At 42.1% G+C, this 20,432-nt stretch overlaps 1 protein-coding gene across 1 annotated transcript in view; it reads right to left on the reverse strand.

The window, feature by feature from the left end:
- LOC138437863 (scavenger receptor cysteine-rich domain-containing protein DMBT1-like) overlaps window positions 1-20,432 on the reverse strand; it is a 226,394-nt gene that overhangs the window by 145,681 nt on the left and 60,281 nt on the right. The window contains 3 exon segments of the mRNA XM_069585832.1: window positions 5,466-5,783; window positions 5,877-6,185; window positions 13,556-13,868. Coding sequence (XP_069441933.1) covers window positions 5,466-5,783; window positions 5,877-6,185; window positions 13,556-13,868 — 940 coding nt within the window.

Raw genomic sequence — 20,432 nt, forward strand, 5'->3', positions numbered from 1 at the left:
ATTCCAGCTTGTGCTTCAGCAAGCCCAGCATTTCTCATAAGGTGTTCTGCATATAAGTTAAATAAGCAGGATGACAATATACAACCTTGAGGTACTCCTTTTCCTATTTGGAACAAGTCTGTTGTTCCATGTCCAGTTCTAACAGTTGCTTTATGACCTGCATACAGGTTTCTCAAGGGGCAGGTCAGGTGGTCTTGTATTCCCATCTCTTTCAGAATTTTCCACAGTTTATTGTGATCCACACAGTCAATGGCTTTGTCATACTCAATAAAGCAGAAATAGATGTTTACCTGGAACTCTCTTGCCTTTTCGATGATCCAACAGATGTTGACAATTTGATCTCTAGTTCCTCTGCCTTTTCTAAAACCAAGTTGAGCATCTGGAAGTTCATGGTTCCCGTATTGCTGAAGCCTGGCTTGGAGAATTTTGATCATTACTTTACTAGCGAATGAGATGAGTGCAATTGTGCGGTAATTAGAGGATTCTTTGGTATTGCCTTTCTTTGGGATTGGAATGAAAACTGACCTTTTCCAGTCCTGTGGCCACTACTGAGTTTTCCAAATTTCCTGACATATTGGGTGCAGCACTTTCACAGTAGCATCTTTTAGGATTTGAAAGAGCTCAACTGGAATTCCATCACCTCCACTAGCTTTGTTAGTACTGATGATCCTAAGGCCCACGTGACTTCACATTTCAGGATGTCTGGCTCCAGGTGAGTTGAGTGATAACACCATCCTCATTATCCAGGTTGTGAAGATCTTTTTTGTACAGTTCTTCTGTGTATTCTTGCCACCTCTTCTTAATATCTTCTGCTTCTGCTAGGTCCATTCCATTTCTATGCTTTATTGACCCCATCTTTGCATGAAATGTTCCTTTGGCATCTCTAATTTTTTAAAGAGATCTCTAGTCTTTCCCATTCTGTTGTTTTCCTCTATTTCTTTGCATAGATTGCTGAGGAAGGCTTTCTTATCTCTCCTTGCTATTCTTTGGAACCCGGCATTCAAGTGGGTATATCTTTCCTTTTCTCTTTTCCTTCTTGCTTCCCTTCCTTTCACAGCTATTTGTAAGGCCTCCTCAGGCAGCCATTTTCCCTTTTGGCATTTCTTTTTCTTGATGATGGTGCTGATTTCTGTCTCCTGTTCAATGTCACGAACCTCCATCCATAGTTCATCAGGCACTCTGTCTATCAGATCTAGTCCCTTAAATCTATTTCTCACTTCCACTCTTTAGTCATAAGGGATTTGGTTTAGGTCATACCAGAATGGTCTAGTGCTTTTGCCCGCTTTCTTCAATTTAAGGCTGAATCTGGCACTAAGGAGTTCATGATCTGAGCTACAGTCAGCTCCCAGTCTTGTTTCTGCTGCTGTATAGAGCTTTTCCATCTTTGGCTGCAAAGATTATAATCAATCTGATTTCAGTGTTGAGCATCTGGTGACGTCCATGTGTAGAGTCTTCTCTTATATTGTTTGAAGAGGAGGTTTGCTATGAAAGCTAAGACCCAACAATAAAGTTGTCATACTCTTACTGTTCACCTTCTCCGTGGAGAGTTCTGCTTCTGACAGTATCACAATTTTTGTTTTAACCCAAGTGTTGCTATAAGAATGAGTTAAGTAAGTTGTTGTATCCCTAAATCTATCCCTGTGCTGTGCTTAGTCGCTCCGTCATGTCAGACTGTTTGTGACCCCCATGGACTACAGCCCACCAGGCCCCTCTGCCCATAGGATTTTTCAAGCAAGAATACTTCAGTGGGTTACCATGCACTCCTCCAGGGGATCCTCCCAATCCAGGGATCAAACCCAGGTCTCCCGCATTGCAGGCAGATTTTTTACCATCTGAGCCACCCAGAACACCAAATCTATCCCTAATTAAAAGCAAAACAAAATTCTTTCTGAAGCATTTCTACAATTTCTTCAATGTCTAACTTTAAAACAAACACTTAAATAAAACAGATCTCGTGAAAAACAGAAAGGCAAAAGGAGACATTGGAAAGAATTTCCCAGATTTTCCAGCTGCTAGATTTACCTGACAGAGGATTTAAATCGCCACAATTAAAGTGTTTATGGAAATAATAGACAAAATGTGTATCTTTGCAGAGAAATGATAACAAAAGAGAAGTACTTCTAGAGCTGAAAAATGTGTCAGCTGAAATTAGGAACTAAATTGCACTAGCTCAGCATAAGGTAGAAACATCACAGTGCAAGATCAGAGGATATTCTGCAATCTAGAAATTCAGGGCACATGACAAGAGTTCTGGTTACATTGTTGTATAGAAGATTTTCCCCCAAAATTTAGCCCAGTTCAGTTCAGTCACTCAGTCATGTCCAACTCTTTGTGTCCAATTACTGCAGCTTGCCAGGCTTTCCTGTCCATCACCAACTCCTGGAGTTTGCTCAAACTCATGTCCATCAAGTCCGTGATGCCATCCAACCATCTCATCCTCTGTCATCCCTTTCTTCTCCCACCCTCAATCTTACAGCATCAGGCTGTTTTCCAATGAGTCAATTCTTCTCATCAGGTGGCCAATGTATTGCAGCTTCAGCTTCAGAATCAGTCCTTCCAGTGAATATTCAGGACTGATTTCCATTAGGATCCACTGGTTTGATCTCCTTGCAGTCCAGGCAGTTCAAAAGCATCAATTCTTCGGCGCTCAGCCTTCTTTATGGTCCAACTCTCACATCCATACATGACTACTGGAAAAGCCATAGATTTGACTAAAAGGACAATTGTCAGCAAGGTAATGTCTCTGCTTTTTAATATGCTGTCTAGGTTTGTCATAGCTTTTCTTCCAAGGAGCAGATGTCTTTTAATTTCATGGCTGCAGTCACCATCTACAGTGATTTTGGAGCCCAAGAAAATAAAGTCTGTCACTGTTTCCATTGTTTCCCCATCTATTTGCCATGAAGTGATGGGACTGGATGCCTTTATCTCAGTTTTTTGAATGTTGAGTTTTAAGCCAGCTTTTTCACTCTATTCTTTCACTTTCATCAAGAGGCTCTTCAGCTCCTCTTTGCTTTCTACCATAAAGTGGTGTCATCAGCATATCTGAGGTTATTGATATTTCTCCTGGCCATCTTGATTCCAGCTAGTGCTTCATCCAGCCCAGCAGTTCACATGATGTACTCTGCATATAAGTTAAACAAGCAGGGTGACAACATACAGCCTTGACATTCTCCTTTCCCAATTTGGAAAAAGTCTGGTTTTCCATGTCCAGTTCTAACTATTGCTTCTTGATCTGCATACAGGAGCCAGGTAAGGTGGTCTTGCATTCCCATCTCTTTAAGAATTTTCCATAGTTTGTTATGATCCACACAGTCAAAGGTTTGGCATAGTCAATAAAGCAGAAGTCGATGATTTTCTGAAACTCTCTTGTTTTTTCTGTGATTAATGGATGTTAGCAATTTGATCAATATGAAAAGGCAAAACTTTTAGCTGAAGAAAAAGAATATATACTTCATTTTGCTTATGAGTTTGGGTCATTAATGAGGAAGAAACTCCGTTTGGCAGGCTTTCAGTCGGGTCTTTCAGTGCTACAATTAGATATCACCTGGGGCTGAAGTCATTTAAAGACTTGACTGAACTCTGGTTCTATAAGGAAATTCCCAGAAGTATCCTAAGGGTAAAGGAACATCATGGCTTCAACTTAATTCAGAAAGATTTTACATATTCAGGAACATATGGGGCCGAAGGAGAATCGAGTAAGGAAGACACTCACACACATACAGAGATTAAAGCGAAATATTAACATTTAGAAACCCAGGTAAAGGTCATAAAGAAAATTTTATATAACTTTCCCAACTTTTTAATGTCTCAAATGACATCAAAATTTTAAAAATTAAAAGATGAAAACAACACAAAGAGAATTCATTGCCAGGACACTTTCACAAAAATACTCATAACATCAAAAATAAAATACCTAGGAGAAATCCTAGTAATAGATGGGCAAATTCTCTGAAATTCAAGTTCTAACTGAATGGAGGGATGTATTATGTCAATGATTTGTAAAACTCAACATTGTCAGTGTCAAACATCCTCAAATTTCTTTGTCTCCTCTCAAATCTTTAAATCTAATCTCAATGAAAATACCCTTAAGCTTTTCTTTTGGTGACAATGACAAGCTGATTTATAAATTCATACAAAATACAAGCAACCAAGAATGACCATCACAGTTGGTAAGAAAAGCAACAAAGTTAGAAGAGTTAATATAAAGTAACTCTTGCAAATTAAAATCATTAAGACTAACTGCAAAGTTTGAAACTCTGGGAGATAGTAAAGGACTCAGAAGCCTGGTGAGCTGTAGTTCATGGGGTCACAAAGAGTCAGATTGAACAACAACAATGACAAAGTTATGATAATTAAGAAAATGCAGTATTGGTGCAAGGATAGACAAATGATAACATGGAACAGAATAGAGAGTCTTAAAAAGGACAGACATACTTGCCCCTCTGCTTATGACGAAGGAGGCACTGAAGTGGGGAAAAGAGTCTTTTCAGAAAAAGATTGAGTCAATCGGATGTCCATATGAAACCTGACCCTTATCTTACACTGATATCAATCCCAGAAGGAATGCACAATTATATGCAAGAGAAAAATAATAAAATTTCCATAAGACACTCTTGGAGAATGTTTTCATGATCTTGGAATAGGCAAAAATTCTTTGTTAAAGGCTATAAGAAGCATTAAATGTACAGGGAAAAGTTGGCAAATTATGTTTCCATAAGATTAAGAAATGAGTGCATCAAAGGACACCATTTGATTAAGAAAAAGAAAATAAATGACCAAGGATTAAACATGGAAAGTAAGTAACACTTATTTGCATCCAAAGACATTGTCATGGTAAGTTGTAATATCATATTTGTAATAGTCAAGAATTGGAAACAACTCAGATTTATACTGTCAGTAGAATGGATCAGTACATGGCCATGTGATCATTCAAAGCCATACTCTACAGTAATAAAAATAAATAAATAAAGTGCTACAATATACAACATCATGAATGAATCCCAACCAAACATAATTTTGAGGCTAAGAAATTAGATACGAAAGATGCAACATACAGCATCATTTTATAGAAAGTTCAAAAATTGATAAAACTCTCTGTGTCAGTAGAAGTTAGGTAAGTGCTTTTCCCTGTCGAGGAGGGAGGACACAGATACTGGGGACGACAGTGACTGTGGTGCTGGGGACACTCTCTTTGCTGCTCTGGGCTGGGGTTCATACTGAGGTCTGTACTTACTGCTCCTACATTGTTTTCTATGATTACATGTAAGCAACAATGTAGCTTAAAAATATATTATTCCCCTTCACACTTCTTGCCCTGGCATGAAAAATGAAGGAACAATGAGAAGATCCATATTTCACCACAAAATATCTGACTTTGAAGTCCGTTTTCCCTCCCTCTCTGCTCTTGGGGACATTTCACTCCAGGAGCATCCTGAGTACCAGTAGCCCTTGTCCCTTGCTCTTACCTGAGCAGATCACAGAGGCCGTGTTGCCATGGGAACAGTCAGGACCACCCAGGGCAGTCACAGGACAACTCCACAGGAAGGACTCTGCCCCCGAGCAGTGAAATCGGGCTCTTGAGATCTGATCACCATCTCCCACCAAGTGTGGTCCTCTGGGGATGGAGATGGCGACTCCACAGCCGAGCTGACGACAGACAACATTGGCATTGGCCAGACTCCAGTGGGAGGCACAGAGTGCTCTCCATCGTCCAGAAATGTTCATCTCCACCTGCCCCTCACACTGAGAGGAGCAGTTTGTCATGAGCCGGACTTCTGAGTATGCTGGTAGAAGAAGACAGAGTTTCAGCAAAGTCACATGACTTTCTCACCTGAACAGGGTGTTCACAGAGGTGAAAGGCCTGACCTGCATCTCACCTGAACAGACAACCTGAGCAGCTCCACTGTGGTGACAAGTGCCCCCTGGACAGGGCACTCTGGGGCAGACCCGCAGCTCAGGCTCCTCCCCCTCACACCTGAACTCTTCAGCCCAGACCTGGCCATCAGACTCTCTGAAGAGCTCATGTCCCTGGACAGACACAGCCTTGCCACACCTCAGCTCTGCACAGATGATGTGGGCAGTGGGGAGTGTGAAGTTCCCATCAGACACTGGGGTCCAGGCTTCTCCAGAATACACTTCTACTCGCCCTGAGCAGGGTCCATCCCCGCCAGCCAGACGCACAAATCCTAAGAGAAAACAACAAAACCAGTGAGTGTTCACGGTACTGACTTGTAACCGGACATTACAGGCTGTGGTGTGAAAGTTTTTCTTTTTAGAAGTAGAGCATGTAGAGAGTCTTAGACAGTTAGTGTCATAACTGAATTTTCTTGAGCAGGTTTCTAAAGAGAAATCCAGGAGGATTACAAGGTCAGTTTGGAATGGCTGAATCCCAAGAACATACACTGGTTAGAAATCTGAATTCCTTGGTCTAGGAGCCTAGAAACTACAGAGCGCAATCAGATCATTGGAATGGCTGAATACTGGAAACACATCCTTTAGCATTGGTTAAGAAGTGAATATCTCATTTAGCAGCCTAGGACCTACAGATCCAAGGATAATGTGTAATATGCAGGCACTTGAAAGTAGAAATATGCAGAACAGAACCCACCCAGAGGAACATGGACTATGAGATGAGAGACCTAGCATCCAGACAAGCTTAGAAAGCTTTCCCGGAATTTGTGGGGCTAATATTCTGATCAGTTTTCTCTCCCAGGAGCTAGTCCTCAAGTGACTTAGGTGAGGGAAAGTCTTGAGGCTGGATCCATGAGGGGATGCCAACGTGTAAATGGGTAACAGCTCCAGAGAAGAAATATAGATGCTATCACTAATTCATGTTTATGTCACCACATCTTGTCTTTTCAATGGCAAAAATTCCATGAATTTCTTCAGTGACCTCAGTGGGAAAGAAGATGAGTTAAGAAAACTCAGAGAGTCATAGAGAGAGGGTCCCAGCCATCTCTCTAGAAATCCTAGGATTTGTCAAAGGACCTGGTAGAGTGTGTGTTCTCAATGGGAGCTTACCAGACAGCTGAGTTTCCAGATCATCTATTAAAGGTTTTTCTTCTGAAACAGGACTCATAGAAAATGCTAATTGATTTTAATACTATCATTGGACTAATTCTAACCACAGGAAAATATGCATTCTTCTCAAGCACACATGGAATATTCTCCAGGCTAGGTTACAAATAAGTCTTAACAAATTCAAAAACATTAAAATAATTCAAAGTTTCTTTCATGACCATAATGGAATGGAACTAAAACTCAATAGTGATAAGGAAACAGGAAATTCATGAATATATAAAAATTAAGCCACACACTCCTATTTTAAGATTGTTTTCTCTACTTCTGTTAAGAGTGCCATTGGGATTTAGATAGGAATTGCATTTAATCTGTAGATCTCTTTGACAAGTACAGGCATTTTAACAATATTACTTCCTCCAGGCCAGAAGCACAGAATGACTTTCCATTGATTATATTGTCTTTAATTTCTTTCATGGATGTTTTACAATTCTAAAAGAAGATGGCATGTTGAAAGTTTTATAATTATAAAAGGAGGAAGAAGAAGGAGAAGGAGGAGGAAGTGAGCAAACAAGCCATAATTTGGAGAGGTCCAAGTTGAAAAAGCCTCAATACGGACAAAATATGTAAATATTTGTGGGAAACACTTGTTGAATAGGTTGTTAGCATATTACATCACCCTCTGCTCCTCCCATCTACCACTTAAGCTGCTATCCTTTTTCATTTCTCCCACTTCAGACAAGCAAACACAGTCTTAAAAGACACAGATGAATGGAAAAGAAAATCAGAAAGGACAGCTACTGCTGTAGAAGTAGGGTGTAGGTGGGGCATATGGCAGCAAGGTGAGATCAAGGAAGTTTTAAAACTAAAGGAGAGAAACCAAAATCAAAGTTCATCATTTGGTCATCAGAGGAACACATTTTGAACAGAATGAAAATAACCCAATGAAAAAACTTTATTTAATTCATAAAGTACAATTCCCTGATTTTTAGATGTGTTCTGATTATTTATTTCTAAAATTCTTACTGGTAAAGGACTGGTTAGTGATGCCCAACATCCAACCAAAAAATTATTAGAATTTCCAAAGGGGAAAAATGGAACCCATAACACATTTTTAAAAAATAATCATTTAAGTCAACTTCAGAAATTACAGAAATGATTGAATTGGCTGAAGAGATCTTTAAACCACTAATATCAATATGCTTAACGAAGAATAAAAATAAACAGGGAGGAAAACTAGGAAAAATAAACAAATGAGAATTCTAAAACTGACAAAATATAGTATTGGAATGAACAACTATTTGGATTAGTTACACAAGAGACTAGACATTGCAGAATAAAAAAATTGGGAAGAAAAACACAGCAGTAGACACTATCTAAACTGAACCAAAGAGAGTAAAAAGACAGAGAAATATGAATGGAAACACAGTGGCATGTAGGATAATGTAAAAATATATAAAATATGTGTATTTGGAGATTCAGAATAAGGGCTGTGCAGAAAAATATTAAGAAAAGATAAATGAAATTTTTCCAAATTTATTCAAAACTATAAATCCACTGATTCAAAAAGATAAACAAACCCCGAACAAGGTAATGAAATCATTCTCAGAAAACATGACAATGTAAATACTGAAATTCAGTGGTAAACAAACAAACAAAAATATCTTAAGGGCAGCCAGGGAAATTTGACACATTATATACAGCCAAACAAAGGATAAGTATTATTTACTGACTTTTTATTGGAGGCAGCGGAAGTCAGATGACAATATAAAAACATATTTAAAGTATTGGAGTTGGGCATTTGTTACCCTAGAATTGAATCAGCTATGAAAATAGTTTTTAAAACTGAATGAAAATTAAAATGACTTCAGGTAAATGAAAAAATGATAGAATTGGAGGCCACGAGACACAACTACACAAATCTGCCTCAGAAAGTTCTTCAAGCTAAAGGGAGATGACAGCAAATGAAAACAGGGATCCACTCAAAGGTATAGAGTCTCTGCTAAATGTTGATTCTCTGTTAGAAGACTTAAGGCAAAATATTAGCAACAAACTATAAGATTCATAATAAATTTATAAGTAGAATGTGCGGCAGTGATAGCACCAATGGCCAAAGTGGAAGAAAACTAATGACTGACTTTGCATGTTGTGACGTTACGTCATTTCAAGGTGGAACGTAATTAAAGATTAGTGATTCAACGTGGGCTTCCCCAGCGGTTCAGTGGTGAACAATCCATCTGCCAATGCGGAGGATGCGGTTTCAATCCCAGGTCTAGGAAAATCCCACATACCACGGAGCAACTAAGCCCGTGCACCACAATTAGTGAGCCTGTGCTCTAGAGCCCGGGGGCCACGACTACTGAAGCTTGAGCACCATGGAGCCTGTGCTCCACAGCAAGAGAGGCCGCTGCAATGAGAACCTCATGCCTGCAACTAGAGAGTAGCCTCTGATCTCCACAACTAGAGAAAAACCTATGCAGCAATGAAGACCCAGCACCGCCAAAAATAAATAAAAATTATTTTAAAATTTAAAAAAATAATTCAAAATTATTATCACCTAAAAATCTGATACAATTAATAAGCCAATAGAGTTTTAAGATAAAATAATATACTCAAAGATTAAAATAGGAGCAAAGATATAACAAATAGCAAGTAAGTACAATTAAACCCAATTATATCAATAATTACATTATGTGTAAATACTTTAAGTACTCCAAATAAAAACAAGATGATCAGACCAGATAAAATAAGACAATATGACAATAAGACAATTTCAGTATTTACATTGTCATGTTTTCTGAGAATGATTTTATTACCTTGTTCAGGGTTTGTTTCTTTTTTTGTGTTTCTGTGTTTGAATATAAACATAGAAACATATTAAATAGGTAAAAAATTATATACTACGCAAACACAAATCAGAGAAGGCTGTATACAGTATCTATATTAATATTATACAAAGTCAGACAATAAGACAAACAATACATTCAGAGAAAAAGAAACATTTTATGGTAATAAAATACAAAAAAAAATTATATACCAGCAAAACTGGTGGCTAAAAAATGAAGTGATGCTTAGAAGAAAATTTAGAACCTTGATGCTTCCTTGATGCCTACATTAGCATAAAAATAGAAACAGAAATGTATGGCAAAACCAATACAGTATTGTAAAGTAAAATAAAGTAAAATTTTAAAAATGACAATATTAAATGAAATCTTATATTTTAAAAATTAAAAAATTTAAAAAAGAAAATGATCCAAGACTCAAGAATCTACAAAAGCAACAACAATCATAACTGGAAAGTGAAAGTTGCTCAGTCATGTCTGACTCTTTGTGACCCCATGGTCTATACAATGCATGGAATTCTCCAGGCCAGAATACTGGAGTGGGTAGCCTTTCCCTTCTCCAGGGGATCTTCCCAACCCAGGGATTGAACTCAGGTGCCCCGCATTGCAGGCAGATTCTTTACCAGCTGAGCCACAAGGGAAGCCCAAGAATACTAGAGTGGGTAGCCTATCCCTTCTCCAGGGGACCTTCCTGACCCAGGAATCAAACAGGGGTCTCCTGCATTGCAGGCAGACTGTTCACCAACTGAGCTACCAGGGAAAATCATAACTGAAAAAGAGGAGTGAAAACTGAGTACAGAAATCAATTAAGTAGAAAGCAAATAAAAATCAAAAAAATCAATAGGGTCCATTAGTGATTCTCTTAAAAAGAACGTTAACACAGATAATCTTCTAGCAAAACCAATTAAGGAAAAAGAGGGAACACAAACTAACACCACCAGTAACAAAAGGAGGAATATCATTATAGATCTTCCCAACATCTAAAGATAAGAGATTATGAACCAGTGTTATTCTAATTTGAAATTTTGTTTTGTAAAGTGGGCCTAGTCCTTAAACACATATTATTTGTGAAACACAACTCACCAAAATCAGATACAAAAAAAGAAAAAAAATCAGTAAACTTATATTTGTTAAATAAACAGAATCCATATTATAAAAAACTTTCCTCTAAGAAAACTGCAACTTCCAATGCCAGCGTGTCCACAGAGCTCAGAAATGACTCCCACGACAGGATAAAAGAAGAGAGGGAGGGAAAGAATGAGGGTAGGAAGGAAATGTAACACAGAGGCTGTGGTGAATGTACAACCTGACTTGCATCTTTCCAACCCTCTCCTCCTGCAATCCTTGCATCTTCATCCCCTCACCATTTTGCACTTCAGTACTGTAGTTCCTGGTGGCTCAGAAGATAATCAAGACTCTGCCTGCAATGCAGGAGACCCAGATTTGATCCCCGGGTGAGGACGATCCCCGGAGAAGGAAATGGCAACCCAGTCCAGTATTCTTGCCTGGAGAATCCCATGGACAGAGGAGCTTGGTGGGCTACAGTCCACGGTGTCACAAAGAGTAGGACAGGACTGAAGCAACTTGGAACACTTGCACCACAGTCCTTCTCAATTTGTTTAGCCCCTCATTGAAATCTCCTCCTTATTTCAAACAAGCTTCTCTACATTCTTCTCTGGTCGTTGTTTCTACTCTCGATTTCTCCTAAACACAGCACTCCACTTCCAACAATCCACTACTGAGGCTGAAATTTCTCTTGCGTACCTGACTCCTAAGATTAAGCAGAAGAAACTCCAAGAGTTCGATTTTTATTAAGATAATGAAAAGACAAGCTATTCTAATCTTATCTCTACTACATCACCACCATTTTAACTTAACTTCTCATCAATAAAACATGTCTGAAAAGACAGACTTAGGGGAGGAAACTAGTGGCAAAAAGAGAAATAGAAGGAACCTGGAACCATTCATAAAAATGTGAGAGCCTAAGTTAGAGCAATGGTAGTCAGGGAGTACAAACCACAATCAGGGTTTAAATATCAGAGCACTCTCCACTTCTCTACTGTTCAGTGTATCTTAACTGGAATTAATATCAAGACATCAATCTTCTTAGGATGATAACTATGAGGGTTCTAATTTCACAGAAAGTTCAAACATCACACACTCCATTTTCATTCAGATGCCGATTTATCAAAATATGGTAGAGACACCTGTAGTGTTTCCACAAATGTATCTACAGTTAGAACCATGATTAGGACATTGTGACAATGAGGAAGGTTACTTGAGATGCCAGAAAACAGGTTTGCTTAAAGCAAATGTTGCTGGATTCATGTTGATGTGTGGCAAAACCAATACAATATTCAAAGTAAAAAAATAATAATAATAAAAGAAAAAATAAGAGCACCTTGAAAATAATTATTTTTAATAAGAATGATAAAGAGAATGGAAGAAAACGTTTTGAAGAGATGAATAGATTTATGACATAAGTGCTGTAATGGTTTCACAAATGCATACTTATCCAGCAGTTTTGTATGTCAGTCATACCTCAATAAAGTACCTTTTAAAAAAGGAAAGAATTGTTTTCTTAAGGGCTTCAACTAGAATCATAAAAGATCTGCTGAAGGTGAGATTAGAAAAGATCAATTTTCCAATGATGTTTCTCAACATAAACACCCAAGAGCTGATTGGCTGTGGCTAAGGACCTACTGGGCTCCCTTGTCCCATGATCACATCAGACCGGGTGATTCTTGCCTAAGACCAGCTCCCTACTTGAGGGAACTCACTGTGATAACTGACAATATCTTCCTCCAGTCCAGCTGCTCTGATGGAATTAATATCCTGGACATCCAATCCATAATTATGATAACACCTAGAAGCCTCTGCCAAATACTGTGACCACCCACTCACACCCTAGTTTCACTGCTGTCTTTCCTGCATCCACCTTGGCACAGGTCAAACACATAGACGGCACTGAGCACTTCATAGGAGTCACTTCAGATCCTCTGAGCTTCACTCCATCTTATACGTGATGCACCACAGCTGCTGTGTTGTAAACTTCAAGACTGCATTTTCCTGCTCCCTCAACATCCCTGCAAATGTGATGTGAGCTCCCCACTCGGTTGATCAGGTGCGCCAGGGTGATGAGACTGTTTTCTGCCACAAGTCCCCTTCTTGCTTCCTCTGACTGTGACCTGGAGACATTTAAATGCACCAGTGAAATCCCTTCACACCTTTTCCTTGTGTAACTGCACCCTGACCCCCAGTATAGTCACTTGTCCACGGGTCTTCACATGCCCTTTTGGGGTCACCATTGCTTTGTTGAGCCTATTCTATTGGCACATCCTCCACATACCAACCTGATGGAGTGTGTGACTCTGACTTTTAGACACTATGAGTATGATAAACCTTGTTGCCTACAACTCTCCTGTGACCGCCCCCCACCACCACGTAACCACACCATGCTCACCATTATGTCAAAGAATACAGAACGATTACCATGATGAGACTATGTCACGGAGATCAAACACAGCAGCTGTATCTGTATGGAACTTTTGACCTGACTTCTCTACCTTCTGTGACGCATCACACAGACCCTTCACCCAAGCATCTTCTAAAGGCTATAATCCATAATCTCGAGTCATTCTGGTGATAAAGGTTTTTCCTGCTAGAGATCCCTTCCCAGGTCAGACAGGACTTACCTGAGCAGACTACTCCAGCATCCCGGTTGTGGTAATAGTTATCATTACGATAGTCTTTAATATTAGAATTCCTACAGTCACTGACAGTTGACTCTGTCCCTTCACATGAAGTATACAAAAGCCAAATGGGGCCAAGTCCTGGCCCAAAATAAGCCCCTCCAGGAAAACCAATGGCAGCTCCACACCCCAGCTGTCTGCACACTACAGATGCATCCTCCAATCTCCAGCGGTAATCACCCACTGTGCCCCATTCTCCCTGGTGCTCCACTTCCACTCTCCCCTCACAGCGGTGGGCTCCATCCTTCAACCTCAGCTCCAGAGCTGCAAGAGAGAACAGACACAGGACACAGGAGAGATTTTAGGAGGCTTGCAGTGATATAATATTTAAAATACAAGTTCTCTGAGGAGTGAAAGAGTGCATGGGATATAGTGTTTCTTGACCTCTGTGATATAAACATTCCCACCATAGCCAACTCAAAGCTCCCAATGTGCCATCACTGAACCTGAAGCAGGAAGGGAGGAACCAGGAATTTCTCACAATTCTGTAGAACCAGCTCCAGGGACACCACCGAGGACAGGCCTTCAGAGACTCTGTGTAGATGTGCCCAAGGCTACCAGGGCCCAGCCTCCCCATCTCAGTTACAGCTCGTGGCCCGGGATCCAGTGAAGAACCCTCCCTCTCCTTCCCTGTCCATAGGGAGCATCTCATCCAGCTTAGGAACAGAGGGCTGGGGAACAGGCTCTGAAATGTCCTGGCTATTCCTGCCACCTGGTGTTCATGTCCTTGTGTAATCCACACTCGAATGTACCTAGTAACATGCAGCTAACAAATGGAATTTGACAAAAGTGATCAGATGGCACTTTAGCAATTAAGTTTTAAGATGACTCTGGTTTCTGCATTAAAAAGGAGTTCATTTGTAGGAACATTATAGATGGAGACATTACTAGTGTTCAGCAACATTTAAAATTCTCTTTTTGTGAGCATGTGGAAACAGTAATACTTCCTTACTTATTTGAAGTTAAGCATAACCATGTGATCTGCCTCATTCAACAAAGTTGCAGAACAAATGATGTCACTTCCACATAGAAACATTTAAGAGCCACTATATTTTTCTACCACAGCTAATACTGCAGCCTTGTATTGCAGTGGGAGCATAATACAATGGTGGAGAATTCAACAACCTGAGTGCTTGAAGAATTACGATAGCAGAAGTCCTGCCAAAGTGAACAGAACATGTTATATAAGGATACATCTTGTTTTTTTACTACACCATACCTAGCTTACTTTCACTAAAATGGAAAATGACAGCAGAAAATTGACAGAAAGAAAATTACTAAGATAAAGACTAGGTATATAAAATTGAGAAACATCTATACTAACATCTAAAACCCCAAGAACAAAAAGAGATGTCAGGGTAGAGTAGACTGAAGCTTTAGATTTACTGAAAGAAAAAAATAAAATTGCCAATCTCAAATTCTACACTCAAAACCATTCTCTCAAAGAATAAAGACCTCAAATGTGCCATTACCAAAATGCTGATGTAGGAGACAGCAGCCTCCATCCTCTTAAAAAAGACCAAACTTAGCGATCAGTAACAAAAACAGCTCCAGAAAGATCTGGAGTACCCTAAGAAGTTTGACCATGCCAAGATACTATCATTTTGGAGGCATCATTACATTCTCCAAACCAGAATCACTCAGTGTCAAGGGTGCCAGGAGAGTTCCTCTCACCGGGAGGGTAAGAGCAGGCTGAGTAACCAGTGTCCCTAGCCTTTGGGGGCACCATATGAAAGTCCTGCTTCAGGTTCTCTTCACGCAGACCTGCAAAGCTGAGCCAGTCTTACAGAGCAGGCTAGACATAAGAAAGAAGAGCAAAGGACCAATAGCAACCACATGGCAGGAGAAATCACAATTCACAGTGACCTGCTCTGCAGACAGAGACAGCAGATTTTACCCCTGAAAGAATTAATAACCAGCACGGATGATGGTTCCCAGTAGTCATGTATGGATGTGAGAGTTGGACAGTAAATAAGGCTGAGCCCTGATGAATCGATGCTTTCAAACTTGGTGCTTGAGAATACTCTTGAGAGTTCTTTGGACAGAAAGGAGATAAAACTAGTCAATCCTAAAATCAACCCTGAATATTGATTGAAAGGACGGATGCTGAGGCTGAAGCTCCAATACTTTGGCCACCTGGTGCAGAGAGCTAACTTGTTGGAAAAGACCCTGATGCTGGGAAAGACTGAAGGACAAGGAGAAGAGCAGCACAGGATGAGATGCTAGACAGCATCACCAACTCAATGGACATGAGTTTGAGCAATGAGCCAGTGTTGGTCTCAGTCTTTGCTGCCTTCCTAGGCCTTCCCACAACCTGAACACCTGCAACCATCATCTCCCCCACAGAGGCACCTGCAACAGACCCCCAAAGCCAAGTGTGTGCACACCATTGGCTCTGGCCACCGCCACTGCTGGCCATGATCCCCAGGCTCTGGAACCAGAGGCACTGCTGAGAACACTAACTACCATTCCAGTGACAGCAGACCCCCTGCAACACTTGCCAAACACCACACAGTTGTCGATGCTATGAATGTCAGCAGCCTGAGCCAAACAGCCTCATGCCCTCCCAGACCCAGTGCCACCTCATGCCTCTGCACTTGGCACCCTGCAGGACATTCCAGTGTACCGCTACCCAGAAGTGAAAGGCTTTCTCTACTGAAATCAGGACATAGAGTCTGGCAGAGGTGACAACTTTTTTAAATGTGCAGACACCTACAAGAGAATAAGACATCAAGAAGAATCGGGGAAGCAAAATCCCACCAAAGGAATACAGTAAACCTCTTGTAACCAGCTCAAATTAATGGAGATCCAAGAATTGCCTGACAAAGAATTCAAAGTAATACTTCAAAAGATGCTCAGAGAGTTACAAGAGACTTCAAATATTTATTGATAACAGGAAAATAATACAAATAAAATAAGAGCAATAAAGATATAGACTTTTTTTCAAAAAAGCTAACCAGATATTTTGAAGCTGAATAATAAATGAATGGGCTTTCCAGGTGATGCTCGTGGTAAAGAACCCATCTGCCAGTGCACGAGATGTAAGAGACACGGGTTCGAATCCTTGGTCTGGAAGATACCCTGGAGGAGTACATAGCAACCCACTCCAGTATTCTTGCCTGGTGAATCCCATGGACAGAGGACCCTGGTGGGCTACAGTCCGTGGGGTCACAAAGAGTCACACATGACGAAGGTAATTTAGCACGAACACAATACAATGAGTAAACTGAAGGATTCAGTACAGAGTTTCAACATCAAACTTGACCAAGGAAAAGAAAAAAAGAGAACCAAAAAGTTAGAAGAAAGATCAGTTGAAAGTATCCAATTAGAGGAACAAAAAGAGAATGAAAGGAATATAGAAAGCAGTGGAACTATGTACACCATAAAGAGAAACAATGTATTGAATGGAGTCACAGGAGATGTGAAGGAGAAAAGAAATAAGGGCTGAAGACTTCCCTGGTGGTGAAATAGATAAGAATACGCCTGCCAATGCAGGGGACATGGGTTCAATCCCTGGTCCAGGAAGATGCCACATGCTGCAGAGCAGCTACGCCAGCGTGCCCCAGCTGCTGAAACGTGTGCACCCAGAGCCTGGGCTCTGCACCAAGAGAAGCCCCTGCAGTGAGAAGCCTGTGCACTGCAGCGAGGAGCAGCCCCTGCTCACCGCAGCTAGAGAAAGCCTGCGGGCAGCAAGGAGACCTAGCACAGCCAAAAGTGAATAATTAAAACAGAAAGACAGGCTGCGAATTTCCAAACCTGGGGAAAGATCTGGGCATCTAAGTTCAAGAAGCTAATAAGTCACCCCAAAATTTCAAGCCAAAACAACCTTCCCAACGCACAGAGTAAACTGTCCAAAAGCAAAGACAATGAGGGAATTCTAAGTCTAAAGAGAAGAAAAAAGTTCTGTCACCGAAGAGGACTCCCATAAGGAGATCCGCGGATTTGTCCAAAGAAACCCTGCAGACCATGAGGAAGGATTGGTGACACACTCCACCCTCACTCAGGGGAAAGCAGCTCCAGGGAGGGACAGGAGAGGGCACGGAGAAAGGGCTCCCTACAGAGTCACAGCAGATCCTGGGAGGGGAAAGGACCGTCCCAGGCCCCCAGCACATCCGGAAATGAGTCACAGGGACCAGGGCAGGGACTCGGGAACTTATACACCTGAGGCTATGCATCAGCTGATCTCTACAGACAAGAGGTCCCCTCTCCTGAACACGGGCTTCTCTGCTCCCTAATGACACCTGGTGGGAACAGGCGAGGCCAGCAGGCAGAGCCTCTCACAGAGCCCAGTGCTGGGCAGACATGTCAGCAAGCAGAGGGAAGCCTGGGGGATGGGGATGAGGAGCCAGAGAGAGGCGGGCAGGGGCACGATTATCTCTGATCCAGTTACAAGGAGTGGCCGTGACACCCAGCCCTGTGGACACCCTGTGTGCTTCACAGACCAGCAGACAGAGTCCATGCTCAGCAGCCCCGTTCCTCTCACAGAGACAGGCTCCATGCCCCTTACACACACAGCCTCACACACTCCCACATACACACACATATTCTCACACAAATACACACAATCTCCCACGCTACTCAAACACTCCTCACACACCCTCACTCACCCTCACATACTCCTCACATACTCCACACACACACACACTCTTCACACCCTCACACACACAAATACATAAACTCCTCACACACACACTCACACACTCCTCACCAGCACACATACACACACACACACACACACACACAAGCACAGAGCCTACAGGAGCATAGACACAGGAAACACGGGGACCCAGGGGCAGTGCTCACACACCAGGCACGTGGAGCGTGTGGGAACAGCCCAGAGTCCCAGCTGGGGTCAGTTTCTGGACCTTCCACACACTGGGAGCCACTGGGACTCCTAGAAGCTCCCTAAGAACAAGGGAGACAGCGGAGAGGACGCAGGGTGACCCAGCTTGGTCCAGACCAAGCCTCACTGCTCTGTAAAATCTGCCGCTACGACCAGTGGACCCCGCACAGGAGACGGACCAGTGTTCACAGTCAGCGTGGCTACTTTTTGGTCAGAAACACTAAGGCTGCGGCTCCACAACTCCATACACCTTTCCCTTCATCAAGGCGTCCACTCCCCTGCCGTGGACCCGGGACAGAGGGCCAGCTCTTACCTTGACCACCCACCACGGTGCCGAGGAGGAGGACACAGAGTCCCCGCAGGGAGAGGCATCTGCTCAGAGTCATCCTGACCCCACGTCCTCCAGGTCACAGTCCCAGCTGCAGGATCAGCCTGTGAGGAGTGTCAGGGTGCCGACTGGGGTCTACATAGACCACCCCTTACACCCTCCCTCCTGAGAGCCAATAGCGACACCTCTCACCATTTCAGGCACTGTCGGAGGCTGCATCAGCCACTTTCTGAAGCTCAGACACCAATGAGCTTCTGCGTCTTCAACATCTCCTTATATGAGCAACACGGTCCTTTGACCTCCTGCTTCCGTGGTCCTGAGAGCCAGGCCCCATAATCAGAGCTGGTGTTGAAAACCTTTCTTTCCTCTGATCACCCTGGCCGATCCCCAAGGACTGTGAGATTTTGCAGAGTCAGGTTGTGGAATCGATTGGCCCATGGGGAATAACCATAGTGAAATCAAACACTGATCTTCCCAGTACTGACCTCAGGCTGGAAGCAGAGTACTACAAGAAGGCTTGAAATACAAGAGTATTTATTGGACCAGCAGAAAATGAGGGCAAGGATTGCAGGTATTCACAGGTGACCGGGGAGAGGGTGAGGTGGAAACCATTAAGCTGAGGGAATGAGACTGCAGGTCTTTCTTCCCTTCTCAGAATGATCTGGAGACTGGGTCCTGGAGAAGGTGTATTTCTGCTCAGTTGTGTCCTACTCTTTGTGACCCCTGGGCTTTTACCCCGCCAGGATCCTCTGTCCATAGGCTTTCCCAAGCAAGAATACTAGAGTGGGTTACCATTTCCTTCTCAAGGGGTTCCTCTCGACCCAGGGATCAAGCCCATGTCTCCTGTGTCTCCTGCATTGACAGGCAGGTTCTTTATTGCTGAACCACGGGGAAGCCCTATAAGGGATTTTCACACAGGCTAAATCCCTTTCCCTTTATTGCATTTCATATTATGTGAAATACCCCTTTCACCTAGTCAACAAATGATGCTTCAGGAAAGAAAGAGATTGCTGCTACAGGAAACAAAAAGAAAGTAGTAGTCATCATTCAACCCTAGCCCTCCAAAATAGGAGTGGGGATCTCTAGAAGAAAATATGTAGCTTAGACAGATTAACATTTTCTAAACTTCACAATTTCCCCCTTTGGATATTGAGAGTTTGGTTTGATAGGATTCAGAACCCACCTGTGTTATAAGCCATAACTAAAGAAGATGCAAAATATTATTTAAGGGAACTGCCCCCAGACAGAAGGATAAATAGAAAGTATTCTGCTGCACAGTGGCTGCAGGCAAGGGGCAAAGAAGAGGCAAATGAAGCAGAAAAGAGAAGAGGGATCATTCATTCTGAGCTCAAGAGGAAAGTTGGCAGCAAGAATGGAAGCCCAGGTGGGTTGAGGGCACAGAGCCAAGCAGAAGGGGCTGATGTCCAGAGTGGCCACTGCTGCCTTGCCGTGTCCCACTGATCAGAGAAGCTCCCAGATGCTCTCCAGAAAGCAGCCCAGGGATGAGTATAGAGACTGAGAAGGTAAGTAACAATGCAAGACAGAGCTCCCCCATCGAAATTCAAGGCCACTAACATATTGCCTCATTCCTCATACTCCCTCGGGCTAAAGGTTCTCATGATGCACCTTCTGGTCCACACGAACCCACC

This window comes from Ovis canadensis, chromosome 3, assembly GCF_042477335.2.
Source record: "Ovis canadensis isolate MfBH-ARS-UI-01 breed Bighorn chromosome 3, ARS-UI_OviCan_v2, whole genome shotgun sequence".
Taxonomy (NCBI): Eukaryota; Metazoa; Chordata; class Mammalia; order Artiodactyla; family Bovidae; genus Ovis; species Ovis canadensis.